We start from the raw sequence: 25,428 nt of genomic DNA on the forward strand, positions 1-25,428 counted from the left end.
ACGTGCTGCCTGCAGTCTGGACAGCATGTCCGACCGGACACATTCCCTTAACGCTGTGTGAACACAACCCCAGCGCCTCAGAACAAGACTGTTCTATGTCCATTAATCAGCTTTGCATGAATCAATCCCAAATAACCTTTTAGGATTAAAAAAAAAATTAAATCAAAAAACTATATTTTTATAAATGTTCCACCATTAACTACAAATGTAATTCACCAGTTTAATATCACTTTATTTCCCAATTTGCTCCGATTATACAATAGGTGAGGAAACAAAAGAATAAGACAAAAAAAACGTTTCAGCAACGCTATTGTTTTCTGAATCATCAGTGCAAACTTCTCCAAATATTAAAATGTGCTGCAAGGATGGCACCTTGTGTCTCCTGGAACTGCAAGTTCTCTACTGTACACAACCACCACATCGGGAGGACAGATGCAGTACAATCCACCGATTCCAAGGCTGAGAGATGACATCCAAAAAAAATTGAAAGAAAAAAAAAAAGCAAAGATTCTATCCAGAATGGTTTTGTCCGAAAATTTTATTTCAGCTTTCTGAACACTCCAAAGCCACAATGCTTCAGATGTTACACAAGTGTCCAGACAGGATTAACAAAAAATTAAAAGGTTCTAAATTACAAATCTTTTTGTGTAAGATCTTCAGAGAGAAAACAGAGGAGAAAAAAAACAAAAATACAAACCTGACATATAGACTTTATGAAGGAAAACCAATGTCTCATGCAATGGCAGGCAAGATGTGAAAAGCCACCCGACGCCACAGATTTTTTTTTTTATACATCGAATCATCTTCAGAAAAAAAAAAAGTAAAAAAAAAAATCTGTAATAAACCTGTACATCCAAATACAATTGGGATCTAAACCTAAGTTACATTTTATGTTATATACATGTATTTCCCCTTCCATATTTTTATTTTATTTTTATTAAAGTAAAGCCTTCATTGAACCCCCAACAGAATAAAAAAAAAAAAATATTTAGAAAACATTTCAAGACATGGAACAAACCAAAAATCAGATCATTGGAAGGAAAGGGGTTACTATAATGGAGTTAAAATGTCATATGCTGGCCACAAAATGGCCATAAAAACAAAAAAAAAAATTTCTATTTTGTTAAATGATTTTACAATTTACATTAAACTGCAGGGTGGAGAACATTCGCCTTCAGTCCTTGTATGGATTCTTAAAATGCAGTTTCATTGTGTTCTTTCAGAGATAAATACGTGGGAGATTGGTCCGAGAGCAAGAGAAGCCTATATTACATGCAGATTTCTTTTATTTCCAGGGTGTAGATGTTACTGGACACAGAAAATCATTAAAGACACCCACAGGCAAGATATCAACATACATTTCTAAAGTGGCAACAGAAAGGAGGGGGGAAAAAAAAAAAAAGTTTCTTGGAACAGCGATATTAAGAGTTTAGAAGGTACCAAAAAGACTACTAATCAACCAGATGGAGCAGCCAAGATTCCCTCTTACTTATTGAATGGAACAAATGCATTAAATAAACCGCGAGTCCTCTTCACTGAAGAGAGCTAGTCTATTCATCTTTTATGAGCTAGTTGATTTTTTGGGGGGGAGGAAGATTAGCCGTGTACTGTAGTAATTGCTTACTGCATTATAATCCAAGCATTTGCTGTGACTTGGTGGAAGGAGCAGTCTGTAAGAAAACTAGGATCAATGAAATAGATGTCATTTTAAGCCATCCACAGAACGGAGACCAACACAGTACCCAGTGTTAAAACCCAGTCTCTTCTGGCACTAATGTGCATGTTTCACCCCCCCAGCCCCAGAAAAAAAAAAAAAAAGTAGTAACTGATCCACAGTTCCCATTTCCACTGGATCCATCAGTCAATTTTCACATTAGTATAAATTTTCCGAACAAAGGCACTTGTTCCCATGTAACCAATTGCTCCTAGAAGAGAAAAATAAAGTATATCAGAAGGTGATAAATAGTAAGTCTACTGTGAGAATATAGCGGTTTACTTTACTAGCCACTCACTGACCCATCAACGTGACCTGGCTTACTACCGAGCCACCTTTATGCTCAAAAGAAATTCTTTACGCTCACCCAACTAAAGAGATATACCAGTATATATAAAATAGTGGTGGGGATGTCATTTTACATGTTGAATACACATACATCTCTGGAATCAAATGTCGCTTATGTATTTTAACCAGGCGAAAATGTAACAGTTTACCAAAGCAACTGAATAAAAGACACCAAAGTGTGTTTCCTAGTAAATCTGACTGGTTGCTAATGGCAACAAAGCAATTTTCTTAAATGAAGTTTTAGGTTTCCCCCCCCCCCCTAAACTTTACCATATATCTAGAGTTTACCCTCCCCCCATTTTTACCATGACTGTGCTGTCAGACATGTAGATTATATTCACTTTATGTACATTTTTAAAGCCAAAACCAGGAGAGGATTGAATAAAGACGAAAAAAAAGTATACTTTCTCTCTTTATGATCCACACAAGATTTTGGCTTCAAAAACTGCATTAAAAACCGTGAGCAAATCCTGCATGTGCGACATCACCCAAGGATGGTTTTCCAAGCTGCAGTAACTGTATGCGTCCAACATCCCGCCTACCTGCAAGATTTAATGGCCATTAGCAGTCATGGGTGGACGGGGGCCTCCAATGCATGCAGTTACCACAACTCTGTTACTTAAGCCTAACAATGTATCTAACCACTCCATGTAAAAAGAAAATCAGTGGTGTATTTCCAGCAGTATTCAATAAAGATTGGGAAAAAAAAAAAAAAAAAATGGGAACCCTGATAAGTACTCACCGCACATAATTCCCAAGGCCGTGCTAAATACTGCCATATATCCAAAGTAAAATGAGGTTTGAAACAATCCATACATTCTAGTGGAGGAAAAACAAACATGTATTTCATTAAATTATCAAAAAATATCTACACAGAAAAAAATATATATGTATGCTTCTGTAATATTGATTTAGTTTTTTCTAGTCTTTTTTGCATTCTAAGAAAAGGGGGTAAAAAAAAATTAAAGCATTTGACTTCACTGACTGTTAGGATAATCTGCATGTATACCTTTGGAGAAAGTCACTTTAGATACAGTAGGTGGTCAGGGCTGAAAAAGCCATTTCCACCCCGACACCTTGTTTCACTAGTCTCTCACATGGCGTATGTTCAAACACTGCAGATATACTGCAAAAAATATTCTGATGAAGGATTTCCTATCTCCCATGTGTGAGCTTATCCACGTCTGACGTAATAATGAATGCACCCGGCGGGCATAGCTGCCGACTACACTAACACCTAGCCCACTACATTCAGTAACAGGTTAGGGGAAGAGTCTAGAAAAGGATTTTTTTTTAAGGTGGGAGGCCAATAATGACCGCTCATCCTTTATTTCAAAATATACTTGATTTTACAATTAGATATAAAAACTGATTAATAATGCCTCATGTCCACAGGTGGATCGGATTCTGCATACAGGAGCCCACAGAGGAATCAGACCCTGCCCGCAAATCATATCCGCATGCTTTATTTCATTTGCGGACGCCCATGTATCCCTCTGGGCAGCTTGATGTGTGGATCTTTCACATGGGTGACCCACAAATCAGATCCGCCTGTGGACATTGGGCTTAAGAAACTACGCAGAACAAAAATACTTACTTTGTTTTGAAAAAGTAATAGTAAAAGGAGTACATGTAAACATAGATTGCAGTGGAGGCAGCAGAAAGAAAACTTGTCCATTGCCTGTTTAAAAAAAACACAAGAGGAAATTGTTAATCCACAAGTGTAAGCAGTACAAAACTACAAACATAGGACAAACAGGAGATATATACACATATATACACATATATACACATATATACACACACACACATACATATATATATATATATATATATATACATACACATATACATACACACACACACACACACACACACACACACACTCAGAGGTCTGGTTAAATAACTTACCACCTATAGTCTTCAGCATTTAGTAGGAAGTATGTACATACAATAGTTACACAGACAGTCACAATGCAAAGGATGACCAGGACCAACATCATAAAGCCATACACGTAGTAGATCTTATATGCCCAGAAGGACGTAAAGATGAAATACCTGAAAGGGAAACGATTTATATGTAAATAAAAATGCCACATTAGACAATGAATTAGAAACTGCAGAATACCATAACACTGGTGTCAGCATTTTCACATTTTTCCTCCAAAGGAGATTTCCCACCATCAGTAGTAATGTATAGCGATTAAATATGCCACCAATGACTGATCTGCAAGACCCATGTAAGTACAAGGACTGCAGTGTAACACATATTAAGGGGGAAAAAAAGTCAGCTCACCTACAGTCAGCAAACACCTAAATATAAGGTGTGTTTAGGTGTGTTTAGATTCCGTACACACTTAGGGCAAAGTTTTTGGAGCAATAAAAAAAAAAAAAAAAAGACAAAACAAAAAGTCCAACAGGAAAATCCATAGAGAATAAAGCTAGGTGTTTATTAATCTCTATTATAAACTAACAGAGGTCACATGAGGCACGGCTTCTGTTCATGCGTTTTGGATTAAAATCCATTAACCAAGATGTGTTCACAGAAGCCGTGCCTCGTGTGACCTCTGTTAGTTTATAACAGGGATTAACACCAGGTCTTATTCTTTATGAATCTTCCCGTTGCTGGACTTTGTTATGAGGACTGCGGTACGTGGCAAAGCACAGAGTTAAGATTACAATCGACTAAGGCCTCATGTCCACGGGCAAATTAGGATTTTAAATCCGCAGCGTTTTTCCTGCACGCGGATCCGCGCCCCATAGGGATGCATTAGACACCAGCAGGTAGTTAAATACCTGCAGATGTCATTTTTCCCTGCAGGCACGGGTCCCGCGTGCAGGAAAAAAAATCCAGACATGCTCCATTCAGGCGCGGGTCTCACGCGGGGACGGCTCCCGCAGGCTTCTATTGAGGCCTATGGAAGCCGTCCTGAGCCGTAGGAGACCCGCGCCTGAATTAAACTCACCTGCTCCGGGCGATGCAGGTCTTCCTTCCTTCGCGGCCGGAAACTTCTTTCTTCGGCCCGGCGGATGTGCCCGGCGCTTGCATCCGCCGGGCTGAAGAGAGAAGATCCGGCCGCGACGGAAGGAAGACACGCACAGACCGCTGCAGGTGAGTTTATTCTTATTTTTTATCATATCCGCGGGACAGGAGGGACCTGCTGCGGGATTCTCAATGGAGAATCCGCAGCGGGCCTGATTTTCCCCGTGGACATAAGGCCTAAAGGCCTTTGTCGCAAATTCCAACAGTGCCGCTTCAGGCATGAGTTGGGCTCCAGCAGCGACAGACAATCCTGGTACCAGTAACCAAAACACCCTTTACAACGATGGAAAGAAGAACAGTTTACCTCACCAATCAACCAAATTAGATCCTAATTTCTTTTAAATATAAGCTCTGCGAAAACAAAGTTCTTCTTATTTAGGATTAAGGATAATTGTTGCACAACCCACAGAAGTACCAAACTGTTGAAATCTGCAACCACCACTTACATTTCAATAAAAATGGATCCAAATGGTAGTATTCCACCCAGGCATACAATGACAGCCGGCTCCATGAACCTGCGAAGACCATAAACATTAGGTGTCTACATCTGGTTAGAAATTAAGCTGCAAAGTATTTCTTTTTTGCACTTTCACAATCCGCTTTGGTTTAATGGTAAATAGTTTTTTATTCTGAGTGATATACAAAAAAAAGTTATAGAATATGCAAGTAAACCTTGCTTAACAATGATTAAAAAGGTTTTCTAGGGAGAATGCCATTAATGACCTATGCTCAGGATAGGTCATCAATAGTTGATTGGCTGGTGTCAGTCGCTTAAGACCCCAACCGATAAGCTGAGTGAGTGAGTGCATGCTGTCAGCACCGCAAATACAGAGGTCGGGGCAGAATTCTCTGCACCAACATCTGGCTAGTGGCCAGTGCTTGTAAGTGAAGGCACGGTTTGCACTGATTTCCATGAGAGCCTTGCCTGCAGTTACAAGCGCCGACCACTACCCAGAAGAAGTCGGCACAGAGATTTCCCCTGCTTTTGCTCCTATCTTTGTATTTGTGGTGCAGACAGCATGCATCCGCTCAACTAATCAGTCAGTCCCGAGTGACTGACCCCAGCCGAACTATTGATGACCTATCCTGAGGATAGGTCATTAATGGTATTCTCCCCGAAAAACCCCTTAAGAAAGTCTATCGATAAGAGACATTACTGTACTGAACTCTCTTACCATTTCTTCTCCGGAATAGGCCGGGGAACTGCATTGACACGACAGGGGAAGTTTGGCTGCCCTGCCAAATTACGGCCAAGAATTGTGCCCACCAGGTTCAATGGAAGAATCACAAAGAAGCAAATGCAGCACACAGCGACCTAAGATGGCAGAGTCAAGTGAATTAGTAAAAACACATTTAATACAGATATTGGGGTGCAAACATTCATTTCCTGTGGATCAAAATCAGATGCGATTATACTGTTCTGTCAGGAAGGATAAAGTGTGATCTCAGAATACAAATCATTAATAACTACTGCCAGGAGCTGCTTTATACAGTAATACAGCAAGACTGAATGGCCTAACACCTTTATTCGCCACCTAATAACTATGCTGTCATCTGACGAGGAAAGGTGAGGATAGGAAATACATGTGAGCAAAGAAGAGAGATCAAGCTACAGTTAAAAGTGCTACAATACGTCATCTATGTACATCCCGACTTGTGGAATATAAGTTTAATAAGTGGCACATGGTAATATTTTATAACCCTCTGACAGATTCAACATATCATTTAAGAGGTTAATGGAAAAGGACAATACACCTTACGTTAAAGGGCTTTATTCTACAAAGGTCTTTCTATGGCACTGTAGAATAAGCCCCGCACCGGTGCCCAGGCCCCCCCCCTGGAGTGGGTGCTTGGTTATCCAATGACTGGCAAGTTCCTGCTCTAACAGCTGCAATCAGAGGAACCTCCTAACTCGACCTTTTAATCTTTCAATGGCCATGCTGAAGAGTGACGGTGACATAACTGGAATGGATGACCCCTTCAACTGGGTCACTGATGACATGATTGGGGGACCTCTGTGCAGTCAGCCTTGGGGACCAGGAGAGGACTCCATCGCTGTCAGTACACTAAGCCTGCTATTAGGGAAAACCTGATGTGTCCCGTGCCACCAGGCAGAATGCATCAGTGTACAAGAAGTATAAGATAAAGCCAAATATTAATTCCATAAAACATTGTGGACACCAACACAGAAACTAACTTTAGAATAGCATTTCCTTGTGCCAACATTACATAGAAACCATCTACCACTTATTAGATATCCACACAGCGATAACCTAAAACTTAGTTTACCAGCTTATCCTGTGTAAACAGTGTATGGCAATAAAATAGTTTGTTCTATGTTCACAGCTGCCAGGAAATACTGTGGATAATGCCAACACTCTTCTGTTACACTAACTACAGTTCACACACTACACTTATGGAATAGTAACTGTAACTTTCAAATCAGAGCGACCTTACGCCCGTAATGCTAAAGGACATACATATACGATCTGGCGTTAATGGGCCTGGGAGCCAAACCCACTTCATACACTGTGGAAAGCTGACAACTCTGATCACAGGCGGTAATCATTTAGATGCAGCTGCCAAATCTGACAGATTTTTAAAAGACCCTGTGCCTCTCGGACAGCCCCCACCCCCCAGGGCTGCCATGTGTTTCTATTAAAGATGTGCATGTCTTAATAGAATGCCTGCAGAAATACAATATAACTGGTTAGATAATCACCAATTCAAGTCCCCTGTGTAGACAAAAAAAAGTGTATTTTTTGGGGGTAGCAATTAAAAGAAAAATTAAATAACCCTCTTTTCAACAAGAAATAATCAGGATACATTTTCTTTGACACAATGCTATGATTGCGCTCTGTTTGCTCATCCTGTTTCCAAGGAAAATGTTTTTATAAAAAGTGATCAAAAAAGTACTCCAGACTGTCCTGCTTAAACAAGTCTTCACGTAGCCCCATTGATGGAAGTTATGGGTTCAGGATATTGTAAGAGGAAGCAATTTAAAAAGTATTTAAAGAAGTTACAATTTTTATTTTGTTCTATCACAGTAATCAGACTGGTCAACAAAATACACTCAAGATGTCATTCTTGCCACACTGTACGCTTTAAAAACAAGACACGCCTCCCAAAATGGTGCATTTGTTTTTTCCCCCATTTCACTCCACCTAAAAAGATAAAATTCTGTTTTTTTGGTACATTAAATAGCACCACTGAAGAATATAACTCGTCCGCAAAAAACAAATTCTAAAGTGGCTAAGTCAAAAGAAAAATAAAAGTTCAGATTTTTTTGAAAGCGGGGGAAAACGAAAAAAAAAACAAAAACAAAACAAAAACCAGCTTGGGAGTGAAGGGGTTAATTTGTAGGCAAAGGGCCCGCACATGATTACTTTGGACAGAATCCAAACGTGGAAGATACAATGCTTAAGTTATGCTTTTCTTAAACCAGAAAAATCCTTGAGTGACCCTAATTAACATGCAAAATGAAGAATGGCGCTCTAGGTCAAACATGAACTTGTGTACTTAAGTGAAGAGCGGGATTAAACCGTCACAAAGCCAAAGAGCGATCTCTAATGCAGGGGAATGCAGCGCTGGGAGCATTCCTGACTTGTGAATCAGATTACTGTACTAGCAAGGAAGGGAGTATTGGTGAAGCTTATGTTCGGCACATATCACAAGTCAGCTTTACTGCAATGAATAGCGCTCTTTGCTTGTATCAAGAAAATTAAACTCCAGTAGAAGCGGGATAGAAACTTTCTATTACTTTCTAAACTTCTCAGAAGAGCCATCCCTCAACAGGCAGCCGTACGAGGGATGAAAAAAAACGGCTTCACTTATTTCCTACATTTAGAATGACAGGTCTACTCAGTATAAAACAAAAAGCACTTCATTCCCAAGTCATTTCGACTTGTGGCACTGTGCGCATAATGGACACAGCGCCATCTAATGGCTTTAATAGATATATAGACTAACCTTAGATTGGCCCTCTAGTGGCTAATGAACAGATTACAATAGAACCTTTTGCTAACATAATGCAAGTAGTAAATAAAATGAAAAAAACAGTGCTCAAAATTGCTACAAGCAGCTATTCTACTCTGTAAATACTAACAAATGAACATAAGCCTCCCCCGCCGTGTTCAAAATAAGACGATTTAAAAAAAAAAAATTAAATATGAAAAACCCTTAACATTGCATCCTAATGACAAATATTCTAGTTTATCATATATTATCCTAAAGTACTCCAACAGCCCGATGCCCGAGATTCCTGTCCATCCAAGTGCCACTAGCATAAAAAGATGGGAGTGTTCCTATTTGGCCGCATTCATGCCGTATTTTCAATCCAAGTCAGTTTTAGTCATTTCTTCTGAAATAACGCGAGGAAAGCAATATATTTCCTTTGTGGAACAACCACTGACAAATACAGACGTGTTAATATGGACGTATGCACCCAATCATTGGCAAAAAAAGGTCACCTTGCAAAGATATAATTGTGGGGCATGGAAAAGGATTGGGAATGCCATTAACCCCTTAAGGAAATGGCCTATTTTGGCCCAAAGGGCGCAAAAATTTTGTGAGATTTTATTTATCTTCACTGTTCAAAAGCCATAATTTTATTTTCCATCAACATGGCTATATTAGGTCTTTTTTGCATGGCAAACTGTAAAATATATATTTTTTGATCATTCATCATGCAGCATAAATAACTTCTGTTTTGTGGGCTGGTACAATGACAGAACCAAAAACTTAAGGTTTTTCCACTTTTGTGCAAAATAAACAATGCATTCCAAGTCTCATAACTTTATTTTCCATGAACAAAGCTCTGTGAAGGCTTGTTTTTTTGCCTGACGACCTGTAGTTTTTCTTTAGACCATTTTTGACGTTCATACGGCTTTTTTGAAAGGCATAAAAAGTGGCAGCAATACATTTCCATAGAGGAAATGTATTGCTGCTTTCCTTTGTGTCAAGTACCTCCCCTCCAGGATGTAAATTTATGCCCTGTGGCGTAAAGGGGTGAAAGGGCTGACCCAGTATCAGGAGTAGCAAAAGTCAAAAGGGAAGGGAGCGAAACCTCAAGCCAAAGATGCTCTATAATAGGTAACCTGTATGCAAGCTTTTCCCTCTATATTTCAACTATATAAAGTAAGCCAATAAACATTTAAAAAGTTAATGATTTTTTCCCACTAAATTCTTGCACTTATAGACAATTTTTTCTTTTTATCATGGTGCTTACTTGCCTCCATAAAAGCTTACTGCATTGATTATGCAAGACTACTAGTGACTTACCATTGTTCCAAATGGAATTGCTCTGGAAGCATGATAATAGATGGCAATGAAGTTGATGAAGAATGCAGTCCCACAAACCATTGCTGGTATCAGGAAAGCTCCAATGAACATTTGCTTTATCCACCTCCGTCCTAACAAAGAATGAACAAACGGTCTTATTGTTAAGCGCAAGAATGCTGCAATTCATCCATTCAGCCAGTAAGAAAGTTACAGGTGATGGTAATAAGGACACCTGATAGTTTCAACTAAACTGCAATCCCTAAACAAAAGAGATACACCATGAAAAAACAATTGCAAAGCAACTGATATACATTTCATCTGTTTGTTTTTTTTAAATCCTGAACTAGAACTCATCTTCTAATCATCTAACAAACCTCAGCCTGATGTTTAAGCTGCACTTATTACATGGTTCAGAACCTGCACATGGCTAGCGCAGGTCTCAGTTGAGAAGTGGGTGCAACTGTATCTAAATACATCAGCAGCTAGACAAGGCTCTCTGGTAGCTTGTTACAATGCATCATTCTACTGTCTGGGCTGTTTATCACATAGTGGATACAACAGTATCCACCGCTTCAGAGACAGAAGACTTGTTCTGGCCAGAGGTTCTGTCACAAACTCAGCTGAAAATACTAGAAGGAAGAGCTGCATGCAGTGCCTTTTCATCCATCCAAAAGCCGGGCATCTGGGCGGAAGGTGGACAGACCACATTATAGTCAATGGGGTCCGCCCAACGCTGTTCGACCACAGGGATTCCCCTTTCCAGCTGCCCAAATGGAGCAGGAAAGCGGAATCCCCAAAGCATGCGTGAAACCAACCTAATCTGTTCTGTGTCGAGAACATAAACCCAAAACATTCTCATACACTGATTGCAAAGAAATAATTAACATGATGAGGAATTTAAAAAGCATATTAGAGAAGTTGTGGAAACTATAGAGACGGAAGAAAAGGGTCTTGTCAGAAGCAGCAGCTATACTGATAGTTGTAGAGCAGTGCATAAAAGGTTCTACATGAAAAAGCTTAAATTATTTTTTTCGAAAAACACTTTAACAAATGTAAAAAGGCTTACAAAATAAAAAAAAAAGAAAAACAAGGGTTTTCTGGCATAATTTTTTTTCTCAATTCCTGCTCTGTGTAAAAATAATCGTATCCACGCCTCTCACCACCTTAGAGCTCCAATGCTGCAGCTGCATTCTCTGCAACTGTGTCTGTTAACAGGCAGCTTAAGGGACGTCAGAGGCTGCTCCAGCTCGAGGTCTGCTACATCCCATGCATGAAAACACTGCGTCAGAGCAAGAGACCGAAGCTGCAGCATTGGCTTAGTGGGGTAGCGATAGGAAACAATATATGATTGTTTATTATTTTACTTTTAGAAAGCAGGATTTAGGAGAAGAAAAAAAAATTATATATATATATTTTCAGACAACCCCTTTAACTGCAGCAATAAAAGCAAGTTATAAAAGCTGCATACAGGAAAAAAAGCCATAGCATTACCTCCTTGCCTAGCATAGAGACTTCCTCCAAAGTACCCATTGACCGGTGATGTTGCAGCATAGACAAATATAGCTGTACTCAACATTGACCCCCTCCTAGAGGAGATAAAGAAGATGTGTTAATAAAACAAAGGGGGTAATATAATGTATATGTAATACATTTCAATGAACACACCCAATGCAAAGAGGTCATCTGTCAGATGGAGCAATACATATAAGACAACTGAATACGTTACGAGAAGAAAAATCAAGTTGTCATAAGATTACAATTACCAATCTGTTGGATGTAAAAGAAAACCTGAAGCAATAAAGGACAATATAACAACCAAGTCTGAATTTGTACAAATTTCCCTGCATCCTATCAGTTTTAGGCTTTCTGCCGTGTTATTAATTCTATGTCTTAGGTCTCAGCATGTCATCTGATTAGCAGATAAAACCCTTACCAAATCTGCTTCTTGGCAGAAAATTAAACTTCTCTCAACATTCTCCTAGATAAAGCCAAAACACATGTATAGACCCTGCGAAGCTGAAGTGGGATCTTCATTCTAAAAGCCAATTCACACAGCCGGATTGCACATTTTGGTCTGTGAATATGCAGCGTATTCATGGACCGAAATACTCTGAAACCCCTGTGTTTTTTTTTTAATGTACATATATGCAGCATATTTACTTGCATTAAAAAAGCAAGAAATCTCAATGATACCTTGCAAAGATAGTTTGTATAAATACACAAAAAGTTAGAGTTCAATGGGATACTTTGGTGTATAATATGCACCAAAATAAGACCTGCTGCAGTTTTTCTTCATGTAACCGAAAATAGTGTGAATACACAGCTATAAATGAACCCATTGAAAAACAATGGGTTCCATTTACTGTCATTGACTGCGTATTTTCCTTAACCCCTTCCCGCTGCAGGGCGTAAGTTTACGTCCTGGCAGCCTGGTACTTCAGGCAACAGGACGTAAACTTACGTCCTGGGGATAGCGCGGGATCACACATGATCCCGCACTATCCTGCAGCGGGAGCCGGCTGTCAGTCATCGGAGTAAGAATTTTGGTATCGTTGTAACCGTACCGGTCCGCAGAAAAAATGGAATGTCTCATTTATGCTGCATGATTAACGCTGTAAAAAAAAAAAAAATCTATGGCAGAATTGATGCGTTCTCTCCCTGCTATCATAAAAAAAAAAGTTTTATAATACAGTCAATGTATCCAAAAGTGGCACCGATAAAAACTACAGTTCGCCACGCAAAAAACAAGCCCTCATACGGCCGCGTCAATGGAAAAATAAAAAAGTTATGACTTTTGATAAACGGAGAAGAAAATCCGCCAAAAATTGTTGCGTCCTTAAGCCCAAAATAGGCCATGTCATGAAGGGGTTAAGACTAACCACACACAGCTGTCAGTCGACATCCACATATAGACATCCACATATACACTCGTCTGAGCAGCCATGTGTTTTATATGTAGTGAGGCCAGAAGGCAGCACCATTTATATATACTGTATGTAATAGTCCCCATTGTGATAAATAGTAATCGCAGCAGCAAGAAGAAAAACTAAAAAAAAACAGGCAAATGACTCAGCCGCACATTACTTAAAAGGGTTCTCAGAGCTGTTGCAGAAGAAAAAAAACAACCCATAAAACTATGAAGACAAGTCATGAATATTCATACTCACTCTGTATACAAATCCTCAATCATAGCTACGATTATAACAATAAGAGACACTGCAAAGATCTGGCATCCCGATCCAATGAGTGATGAGAAGATCAGAGGGTGGCTCGATGGTCTGAAAACATCTCCGTGGACCTGCTTCCAGCCATACTCGTCTCCTAGATCCCGATCCTTCATGTAAAAGAAATGAAATATATTTCATTAATTCCATGTAGCAGCAATAAAACGCTTCTTCACCTGGGCGAGAAGGGTTCAGCCCTCTTGTGGTTTATACTATTGTTTTCGCCCAAAAGTAAAGTTTGTTTTCTCATAAATACTACCAAATACTAACATCTATTATGACAGGCAAAAACCAAAAATTTGCACTTACCCTCAATAAGCCACCGATGTTCCGAGGCACTGTTCGTTTTGAGTTAAAATCTCCTTATTTAACGGGTTATAAAGCTTTAAAAATTGATGTGCTATCCTGAGGATAGGACATCAATATCTGACTAGTAGGACCCCACCGATCAGTTGACTGAAGGAGCAGCGGTGCTTGTCCATATGCTGAAGCAGTTTCAATGTTTACCTCTGAGTAGATCCTGCAAGTGCTCAGAACAGTATTTTTTTTTTACCATGTTTCCCTGAAAATAAGACCGTCATTAATTTTTTGCCCCAAAAGAGGCACTAGGTCTAATTTTTGGGGGATGTCTTATACTTACCTAGCAGGCTCAGTCCGGGTCTTCCCACTGCTCTCCGGAACTCTAGCACGCTTCTTGCAGTCCTTGGCCGCCCACAGAGGATCGCTTCCTGGTTATGGGATTCATAAATTCCGCCTCCAATCCAGTTATTGATTCTCGAGTGCTGCTCAGTCAAGGTAGCATTCGATGAACCAATCACAGCCATCGAATTGGTTCACTGAGCGCTGCAATGATTGGTTGAGCAGCGCTCGAGAACCAATCACAGCCATCACTTCCTGGAGGCAGAATTTTTGAATCCCGTAAGCAGGAGGCGATCTTCTGTTGCGGCCAAGAACTGCAGCAATCGTGCTAGAGCTCTGGAGAGCAGCAAGAGTACTGGATCGAGCCTGCAAGGGCTTATTTTCAGGGTAGGGCTCATGTTTCAAGCCTCCCTTAAAGACAGGGTAGGGCTTATTTTCAGGGTAGGTGTTATTTTGGGGGAAACAGGGAAGTAATCGTTCTGAGCATCAGAAGGTCTGTACTTCAAGGTAGACAATGAAGCTTCTGCAGCATTTGAAAGCGCGGTAGCTCCTTCAAAGTCACCTGACTGGCAAAGGTCCCAAGCAGCAGACCCTCACCGATCGGATATTGAAAGCCTATTCTGAGAATAGGCAGTCAATTTTAATAGCCTAGTATAAACCGTAAGGCGAGAAATCTGACAACTCTAGATTGCTACTATTGTGATTAACCTAATCTAGCCAGAATATATAATGCTTTGTAACTAGATCGCCATGTTATACCTGTAAACATTTTGTCTACTGCTATATTTTCTTATACATCAGAAAACGTTCAATAAAAACCTTAGAAAAAAGCCTAGTATAAACCCTTTAATCCCTTTGTGCATAATAATATATCACTACTACTGTACGGGGCGCTAGAACAACATTCCCTAAACATCACACAATTTGTGAAGCAGATCTGTAGCACTGATTTATACCATGTCATCCATTTCTTCTTCCTTGCTGTATCGGGCATAATCTTTCCTCAAGGTTCTCATAAGAATCATGGACACCAATCCCACCAAGAAAATAACCATCATGAAAGAATTGAAGATTGAAAACCAGTGTATCTACAGAATTAAAGAAAAAAGAAGAAAAGGTTAAAAACACAGGAAATACAAAACTTGGATTCAATCAGTTTTAATCTGTATTGTTTGGTTACTATAGAAATATTTGAATAAATGAGTTACTCAAAATGCAATAACCGTGTTGTAGATGAGGGCTGATCCATATGTGCGTGACAGCACGTCGGTCTGTGGAGCAGCGCATTCATGGACCGAAAAATGCCTATTCCCATGTATTTTGGCTTTTGCAATATGTAAAAATTATGCAGAAGGGAACAGCATTTTGATGCACAAACAGTGAATACGCAGCTTCCTGTGCATTTGCGCTGGCTCATCCACTTCTATGGCCGTGTTCTGTGTGTAATACGCAACAAAATAGGACATGCTGTGTATTTTTTCGTGGAACCGAAAACGGCATGACAAATATGCAGATGTGAATGAATACATCAAAATCAATCTAAGTTTAACATTGAAACTATAGAATTGTGGAATCTGGCAATTTTCCTAAATGTGTGTTAGGGCTTCTGCACACAGCAGAGTCGGATCCCGATACAGAATTTGGCCCTGGCAGCAGTGCTGTCCGTGCATACCTTCTCACTTTTATCTGTACTGTGGATGGTCCGCACAGCGAGCCGTCAGACATGCGCAGTACATTGCGGAAGGGCCCGCGGATCAGATGGCTTACACTGACTTTAATAAAAGCCGTCCATGTGGAATCCATGGAAAAATGGAGCATGCTGCGATTTTTGAGAGCGGAAATGGATTTCCACTATTTGGTAGGAAGCAGCGGATCTCCATAGGAAGTACGGGCGGCATCTGCTGCGGATTCGCGGTGTGGACACAGACCGCGGATTACGCAGAAAATATCCAGCCGTGAGCAGGAGCCCTAAAAGTACTTCTATTTTACGGAGACGTGTATGTACGACTGCAGTAAGAATTGAGTGCCCCTCCAGACAAACCAGATGATCATGTGTCTATACAAGAAATACCTACTCTGTGTTGGAAAAATGATGGATCAAGGTATTTGTCAAATCGATCTTCAAAACGGACATCAGACTTTTTCCATTTAACCTGCAACAGACATGAAATCTCATTTTTAGTATTTTCACAAGCAGGATTCACTCACAATCATTACTGCTTCAAACTGTCAAACGATTATCGTTCAAAATTCACTCAAAAGCCATCGTTCGAGCGATAATCGTTGAGTAAATGCTCCCATCTTCGGCTGAACGATGACTTTTAGGCGAGCATAAAATCAATCGTTCAGCCGGAGAGCTGATAGCAGGGACCACATTCTGTGTTCTTCACAGGGAGCACTGATTACATTGCATTCAGATTGCAGTCCCATGGCAGAACAAAAGGAAATGTATACAGAGAACAGACCACCTGCTGTTCTCCGTATATAGCTCTGGAGGCTCATTTACATACAAATTAAGCTAATCGGCAGAATGGTCGCTTAAACTGTCATTCTCCTTATCTTTTGAACAAATTTTGCATATTTTGCATATTCAGACCCATTATCTAGAAAACATAACACAAAAGACACCCCACAAAATGTATTCATAAACTCTAGCAGATAATTAAATGTTCTAGTGCCGTCCCACTAGTGCTCAGGGCAATATTGGTACTTAAGGGGCCCCTAAGGAAAATTTACACGCAAAGATAATCTTTAAAATGATTGAAAGTTCTAGCTAACGCTTTGCATAAAGTGTTAATGGACACTAATTGCCATTAACACTATCTTCATTTGCATGTAAAAGGGCATCCAGGAGCTGATTGCACAGCCCAGCATGTGATTATTAAACACACTGGGCTCTGCACACAAGCAGTATTGTCGTCATCAGGGTTGCCAGCAGAATACAATGCAATCTCCGGCTCCCGTGGAGAACACAGCATGCGGTCTGTTGAGAGATGCTTTAACTTTCTGCAGCTGAACATTGGATTTTAAGTTCACCTTAAAATCGTTCAGATGAAAACTGCATGATGCCTGCGTTTACATGTAACAATTATTACTCATTTTCGGTCGCTTGAACGATATTTGAGTGATAATCCTTAAATGTAAATTGGCCTTTAATTCTGCCAGGGAATAGTTTGTTCATAATAATGGTAATTAGTTACAGTCCCTTTTAAGTGCAGTATCACCTATATGGTTTACCAACTTAGACAGTAATAAATTCTTTAACAAACAAAAAAAAAACCCACGATTATTTATGTTTTTAGATTAAACTAACAAACCTCTGAAAACTAACAATTGTGTCATCTGTACATCCAGGATGAAAAGTGAGATATTAAAGGGGTTGTCTCGCGGCAGCAAGTGGGGTTATGCACTCCTGTATGGCCATATTAATGCACTTTGTAATATACATCGTGCATTAAATATGAGCCATACAGAAGTTATTCACTTACCTGCTCCGTTGCTGGCGTCCCCGTCGCCATGGATCCGTCTAATTCTGATGTCTTCTGTCGTTTTTAGACGCGCTTGCGCTGTGCGGTCGTCTGCCTGGTGAATGGGGCCGCTCGTGCTGGAGAGCTGGTCACCGCGTCGTCATCGTAGCTCCGCCCCGTCACGTGTGCCGATTCCAGCCAATCAGGAGGCTGGAATCGGCAATGGAACGCACAGAGACCATGGTGCACCATGGGAGAAGACCCGCGGTGCATCATGGGAGAAAACCGCAGTGCATCCCTGGGAAAGGACCGGCGGCCATCTTAGGGAGAAGATTTTTATAACTCCATATTTCGTCGGATCGGTGAGTAGCAAGCGGTTTAAAAACCGCTTTAAATTGCTATTTTATGCCAGGGGGAATGGGGTAATGTAAAATTTTGATGTTTGCCGCGAGACAACCCCTTTAAATGCTTTGTGAGCGTAGGCCATAAGGGCTGAAGAGTTAAAAACCAGGAGATCCATCTTATAGAACAAAAAGGATTTTGCCAAAAGCACCATATTCATTCCACATTCACACAGGGAACATAAATATTCTATTTAAAGGGGATTTCTGGGCAAAAACTAAGGATGACATATCTTCTGTCACAGTGCAGCGGGGCTGGGTGTCATCGGGGACAAAAGCAAAAGCGCCATAGCAGGCTTCACACTCACTGCAATCACTGAGCTGAAGCAACCATGACACTTCTGCATCAGACCATGGTTTCAGACGCAGAACTGCAGGACGAGTAATGCCTGCTGTGGCAATCACACGGTCCGCTATGACAGTGTGGCCTTACTGCACAGACTGCTGGCCGGGCGTTCAGTGGGTCCCCAGTGATTAACTATCCTTAGAATAGGTCATTAATAGTTTTTGCCTGAAAAACCAACTTAATCTATTTTTTTTTATTCCATTTTCTGTACATGACTATGGGGGCGGCCATGAGCATTCAGAGATGCGCTTGACAGCAGCCACATGGACCATAGGAATCCGTAGTCTAGAGAGGTTCATTGACTTCTATAGGAGACTGTTCTAGGCATGTCCGGTGACCTGTGCAGAGGTGATGGAGTAGATAACACAGGATCCATCATTCACTATTGGTGATGAGCTGTGTTCTCTCCATATAGATGTCCCCTCTCCGTGTAATCCTGCCTGTGATGTCGGTGAGCTGACGGCTGAAAACTTCTCTGTACAGATCAGAAAGGGGCAGACTAGTATTCTCCATTTACACGGGAAGACTGTCGGCTAAATGATCTGCACGAGCGAGTGATGTCACTAGAATAGACAGGCACAGAGTATTGCCGACTTCTCGCTCAGCGCTCTACGATGGCTTTGCATTTAGATGCAACGATTTTTGCGCACTTGCGTTTGTTTGAATTTTGTGCGACCATCGTTACGTAAACGGACCTTTAGGCTCTTGCATTGTAATCCTGTCTGTGATGATGATGATGAAAGGACTACTGATCTCTACAGGAGAGGAAGGAGCCGGGCTATTATGAAGTTAAACGGACAGATTTCAGGATTTCTTTATATGGTAACATGCAACGTTAAAAATGTGTCACCAAATATGTTTAATATAACAAGAATGTAGTATATGGAAACCTGTGTAGGTGTATTCCATAACGTGTTTATTGCCATGCGTTACGGCACTACATTGTACCTTTTTCAAGCTTTAATATGATAACTTCATTTAAAACAGTAGGTCCTTTTCAGATGATACACTTAATGACCAGGTCCGGTACAAAGGTAGCACCCATGGGCAGGAGGATTGTCACATGTAAGGGTATTTCAAATATAAGACAGATGCGTTTTGTGCTCCCTTAGATAGCCTAGTTTACACGGCCTGCAATGCAGATGTATACGGTCCTGCACATAAGATACTATTCAGCTGGCAGCGATCTTCCGACCGCCTTATTTGCGTGTACAGTTGGCAATAATAGAAAGCTTAGTAGTGAGAAACACAAGCTGCTGCCAGGCACTTCTGGAAGAACAAGGATAAGACATACATTAAAATCCAACAAACCTGATCCTTGATTCACCCTCGATGGACCGAAGGACCCCCCCATGTATACTGAATTGTTTAAAGTAGGCAATCTAATGCATGAGGGGCAGTATAAATGTCAGCATCCCCCTCTCCAAAGACATCGCACAATGCAGTACTCCTTCCAGCTGGTAGAATCAACTACCCAATAGGTATAAAAGCATCACATTAAAAACAGGCCAAAAACATGAAACTTACAGAGTAGGACATTGGAACCTTTGTGTTTGGGACAAGTTTGACTTTTCCTTCACTTGTGAGATTGACATCCACAATTCGGTTTCCATTAAATCCGATTTCAAGCTTTTTATATGTCCAAAGATAGTAATCTTCTCCATTTTCATCGGCTTCACCTACAATTCCTGCATTTAACGGCACCAACAAACATAGAAGACATTTAAAAGTACTCCAATGCATAGGTCATTAATAGTACATCCTATATAGGTCCAGCAACAGTGCCTACCCTGCTGACCCTTACAGCAATCATATCAGAAACTACATAGAGGTCACTAATTTAAGAACACCCTGACGTTCACCTGGGGGATGAACGTCTGAATCTAGTAGGGAGATTAAAACACTGCTAACCAGTCCAACCTGCAAATACACTACAGTTACTAAAGTTGTAGAAAGGTTCCACCGCAATCTACCACCCTGATACTGGCCATCAGTTTCGGTTAGGGTGCGTTCACACATCGATGATTTGCTGCAGATTTTGGTGCACAATTTGAATTCAATTAAAAGGGTGAAATCTGCTACAGATCCGAATCAGGCCTCTGAGAAAAACTGCGGCAGAGTCAGAAATGTGTGAATGCATCCCAAGGCAGGAAGCTGATGAGGTCCAGACATATAAAGCAACCATCCCTGCTGCATCACTGAACTGATTGCCGTCCTCTGCCAAATACTGCAATAGCCAAATGATGAATAAAAAGAATGCAGTGACAAACATCTTGGAGTCCAGGAATGATGACAGCATGACCTTTACCAAGAGCCACACTGGATAGTGTTTATGGAATTGAAACTATTTTAGGCCCAATCGCAGTGCGGAGTCTGAAGCGGGCGTCCGCCCCCAGATTCCACAGCAAATACCTGCCATAGCATGCTATGCAAAATAGTTTTCCCCTGTCCACGAGCGGAAAGCAATTGCGATTTTTCCACTCACGCGCAGCATGTTTTTAGTGAGAGTTACACACGGACGGCATCCATTGAAGTCAATGGAAGCTATCCTTCCCATTGCCCTTCCACATTATATGTAAAAAAATGGAACCCTGAGAAACAGGAACAAAGCAAGCAATATATATGGAAGTATCTAAAACATCCTTACCCCATATTGGTAAATCATCTATGTACATCTGATACCAGTAATGGTTCTTTATGGCATAAACAAACGCATCCCTCTTTGCTTTATCCAACTCAATTTCACAATAAGTTGCTTGCATGACATCCTCTGTATGAAAGAAAAAACAGGCTCTTAGTAGACAGACAGGCAAGTTCAGAGAAATCTGTTAGCAGGAACTTGCTGTCCAAACTGCAGGCATCATGTTATAGAGCAGGAGGAGCTGACAGCTGCAACATGCAGCTCAGTATGTCCTCTCATGTGCATTAGCATTTCTACAAAAGAACATAAAACCATAGAAGAGCACTTCTTACACCCACTACAGCTCCCCCACAGGTTCTGGCTAAGGCATCAATAGTAGATTGGTAGGGTTCCGCCACCCATGACTTCTGCTGATCAGCTGCTCGCTGAGAGCTCAGGCACTCATGCGTTAATTTGATTTCTGCAGGATGCAGAGAGCTCCGTTCCCACTTCAGTGGCCAGGCTTGGTATTGCAGGCCATTTGACTTCAATGGGAACTTTGCCTATAATACCAAGACTGGCCACTGAGTGGGAACGGAGCTGCTTACTTCCTGCATACACCAGCTCAGTGCACAAACACACTAGCTCAGTGAGCAGCTGATTGGCAGGATTCCTGAGTGGCAGACTTTTATTGATCTACCATTGATGGCCTATCCTGTGGCTAGGCCATCAAGAGTTTCACCAGAGAACTCCTTTAATTACACTATAGTATATGAGTGATCCAAACCTACTGGACACTAACAGGTGAAGATTTTCCGTTTCAATCTTGCCCATTAATCATGAGCCACACAATGCAGAAATCCCTCAGATACAGTACCAGTAGATTAGGACTTACTTTGTACTGGTATCTACACTTTCTCGTTGCTAGCATACACTTAAGGGGTTTACTCTTCACAGCAATGGCCATTTTATATGGGCCGGCAGTCGGGTAAAGACTGCACAAGTGCTGAAGTCACCACTAAGGTAGTCAGCGCTCGCACAGAGACTTCTACTGACAGACTTCACCTCTAGATCACAGGCTTCTTGCTCAGCTCTTCACCCCACATGGGAAGCGCTGAGGGTTCACGCAGAATGACAAGCCCGGTATCCAGCAATGGTTTTTATGCCGACTGAAAAGCCAGCTTAAAAACCAGAGAAAGAAAAATGAGCGATTTGTGTGCATTTACACCGCACGATCGCTCAAAATCCTTCAAATTTTCCCTCGTGTAATCCCCCCGTGTAAATGGCCCATTAGTGCTACATTGTCAGCGATTGTTAATAAGCAAACGTTAACGAAACAAAATACGCACCTTTAAATTTAATATCTAAGCCGCTAAACTCTAGTTCAACTCCTTGAAGAGCTTCTCCTAAGGTTTCGTGATAGTGACTAATACTTTTCTTTGTTCCAACGCAGAATGGCAGGGAGAAATATTTGTATGTCTCTTGCCTATTGTGATAGGGGCCGACTGTGTTCATCCATAAAACTACCTCCTCTTTGTCGTTATACTGCAGGAAAGAAAGAAAAGCCGTTATCAACACAATATACATCCGAACCCTTCGCAAGGCAAACAGGAAGTCATTCACTTCCAACCGTATCCTGTTGTTCCCACAAGTAGCCAAATCAGAGAACGATAAGTCATCTTCTCCACGGATAGCGCAGTTCATGCATTAAATTTATCCTTAGAGCAAAAAGGTTTTCCTCTGAAACTACAGTATGTTTTTGTAAAACATCAGTTTGACATCATTTTGACTGTCCGCAAAATAAGTAATGACGCAAAAACATGCAATGACGCAAATAAAAATACATAAGCAAGCAAAAGTATCTGCATGTTCTGAAGTCTTTCCCATGTTTTCCAGTATTTAAGGGTTATTTTACACAGCCTAAACACCAGGCACAGATATTTACTTCAATGTTCGTCTGTCCAGTCATCAAGCAGTGCTACAGTGCCACTGGCGGGTTCCTGACAATTGCTGGGAAGCACCTGGCAATTAACACTGTGGCAGCTTGTTAATAACTAACTGCAGGGCAGCACCGGCACTCACCTGCTGCCCGACAGTTGTCAGGAAAATATGAGTGCTAGCGGACAATGCTTGTGTAGTAGCACCCATAAGGGGGCTATTTAACCAATGAAAGAGTAAATGTTCAGTTGATTAATCAGTCAGTTCATGCAAGCATAAAAATGCTCACCGGTCGTTGGCATATCTCCTTGTGTAAACTGGAAGATGTGCAGCCAACAAATGATGGCAGTAACGATTTATCGCCAGATTACAATTAATCTGTCCATTTACACAACAGGAACATGACCTGACCAACACACTGATCGTCAGTCAGCTCCAGCAGACTGACTGCCCACGGAAGATCATCCTTAACACACTAAAGGGGCGACAGAGTGTTACAGAATGACGGGTCCACATCATTGCCTACTAGGCGGAGATCCATGCATTTTGCAGGGTAATGTCTTGTATTGCAGGTCAATCCCACTCAAGTGATTGGGACAGAGCTGGAGTATCAGGTACAGCCACTACACAATGTACGGAGCGATGCTTGGTATACAAGGGGCACAGAGCCCTCATCAGAGCCTCTTCAATCAACTGTCTGAAGCCAGACCCCACTGATCTGGCATTAATCGCCTATGTGAAGATAGAGCCAGGAAACCCCCTTTAATACAAATGACACAGTTGCTTTGCTAAATTAAATTAGATCAGCTGCTCACTAGCAGGGAACTCCCCTGGTCAATGTAGTAAATATAACCTGTACCCATATATATTCTGAACCCATAGACATTACCTCTGTGAAGTCCGCACCCCATCTTTCAAAAAAGTTAATTTTTTTATAAGTACTGGATGCACCCCAAAGAGTTCCCCCTTAATTTTAAAAATAGTTCTAGCGAATTAAGCAAAAAAAAAAAATATAAAAATCAACAAAATGTATCTCTGCGGTGCTAACTTCCAAAAATGATATTACTAAATCAGCAAGAACTTTGTAAATATGGGTTCTAGAGCTTTGAGCATTAAGAGTTTTCTTCAGAACTCTTGAGGTGCTACCCAGGACAGTTATAAAATTGCCGGATTTCCCCAAAAATTATTTACACATAATAACTAATTTTATTATAAAGTTATTATGTGTAAATAAATTTTTTGGGAAATCCCATGATTTTATAACAGTTCTGGGTAGCGCCTCAAGAGTTCTGAAGAAAACTCTTAAAGGGCGATATGGAGATGCAGCACTTTTTTCCCTCCATCTAAAAGCTGGGCGGCTGAGCAAAAAGCTGGCATATCTCATTATAGTTAATGGGTTCCATTTGGTGATGCTAGTTTCCATGTCAGAGATGGAGACGTTCGGCAAGTTGTGAGTCTCGCAACACACAAAATTCGCGACAGAGAATCGGCCGTGTAAATATGGCCTTAGGCTGAAAAAACAAAGGAGACGGCTCATCTGAAGCAGTAAGTCCTTGCGGAGCGCACAAGGCCGTGACCGTCCCGCAGCAAAGAACCGTGACAGCTTTGTTTGCAGAGCAATACCTGCAGATTCATTCTAAGGCCAACCAGGTGTAAACGCTTGGAGCCTGTCAACGCTGTGCCAACAGTCCGAGGGGGAAATCACTTGTTCCTTTAGCTTGTATTAGACTTCATATATCTGGGGCAGCATAGATTTATAATACACCCGTGATTCGCAGTCTGAAATACACACAAGTATGGGCAGCACGGATCTCCTGCCTTTAGGGCTCATGTCGACGGACAGGTTTGAATCCCGGGATCCGCGTGGGGCAATTCATGGGAGCCTGCAGCTTAATTAAAGCATGCGGGTTTGTTTTCCGGACCATCCGGTCCAGAAAACAAATCACTGCATTCTGCGTTTTGCTGCGGCCCGACTTCCATTAAGGACACACATGCGCAGTACTTTTTTTTCCTCCTTAAACCCCTGCCTCCCTGCGGAATCTACGGATGGGCGGCGGATACGACTTCTATTGACTTCAATGGAAGCAGTCCTTGAAGGAACTGCACTGAAGTGGAGGATGCTGCGATTTGATTTCTACACCCAAAGATCCACAAATCAAATCCACATGCTTTCATTCAGGTGCGGGCGCCCATGCTTCCCTATGGGCAGCTTGAACTGCGGATCATTCGCGCTGGTGCCCCCTGCGGATTCCGCAATTCAAATCCTCCTGTGGGCACTGGGTCTTAACCCCTTCATGACATGGCCTATATTGGGCTTAAGGACGCAACAATTTTTGGCGGATTTTCTTCTCCGTTTATCAAAAGCCATAACTTGTTTATTATTCCGTCGACGTGGCCGTGTTTTTTGC

General features: G+C 41.2%; 1 protein-coding gene across 1 annotated transcript in view; it reads right to left on the reverse strand.

Moving 5' to 3' along the window:
• Window positions 1–211: 211 nt before the first annotated feature.
• The window catches only part of TM9SF3 (transmembrane 9 superfamily member 3), a 36,720-nt gene continuing 11,503 nt past the window's right edge, over window positions 212–25,428 (reverse strand). Inside the window, exons 2-15 of the mRNA XM_066600619.1 lie at window positions 22,432–22,627; window positions 21,110–21,232; window positions 19,990–20,150; window positions 16,324–16,401; window positions 15,205–15,336; window positions 13,553–13,719; window positions 11,877–11,971; window positions 10,386–10,516; window positions 6,281–6,420; window positions 5,552–5,620; window positions 3,974–4,120; window positions 3,660–3,743; window positions 2,805–2,881; window positions 212–1,925 (exon numbers count right to left, since the gene is read on the reverse strand). Of these exons, the coding sequence (XP_066456716.1) occupies window positions 1,858–1,925; window positions 2,805–2,881; window positions 3,660–3,743; window positions 3,974–4,120; window positions 5,552–5,620; window positions 6,281–6,420; window positions 10,386–10,516; window positions 11,877–11,971; window positions 13,553–13,719; window positions 15,205–15,336; window positions 16,324–16,401; window positions 19,990–20,150; window positions 21,110–21,232; window positions 22,432–22,627 (1,668 nt within the window). The 3' untranslated portion in view covers window positions 212–1,857. The remainder of the gene's footprint in view (window positions 1,926–2,804; window positions 2,882–3,659; window positions 3,744–3,973; window positions 4,121–5,551; window positions 5,621–6,280; window positions 6,421–10,385; window positions 10,517–11,876; window positions 11,972–13,552; window positions 13,720–15,204; window positions 15,337–16,323; window positions 16,402–19,989; window positions 20,151–21,109; window positions 21,233–22,431; window positions 22,628–25,428) is intronic.

Source organism: Eleutherodactylus coqui, chromosome 4 (genome assembly GCF_035609145.1).
Source record: "Eleutherodactylus coqui strain aEleCoq1 chromosome 4, aEleCoq1.hap1, whole genome shotgun sequence".
Lineage (NCBI taxonomy): Eukaryota > Metazoa > Chordata > Amphibia > Anura > Eleutherodactylidae > Eleutherodactylus > Eleutherodactylus coqui.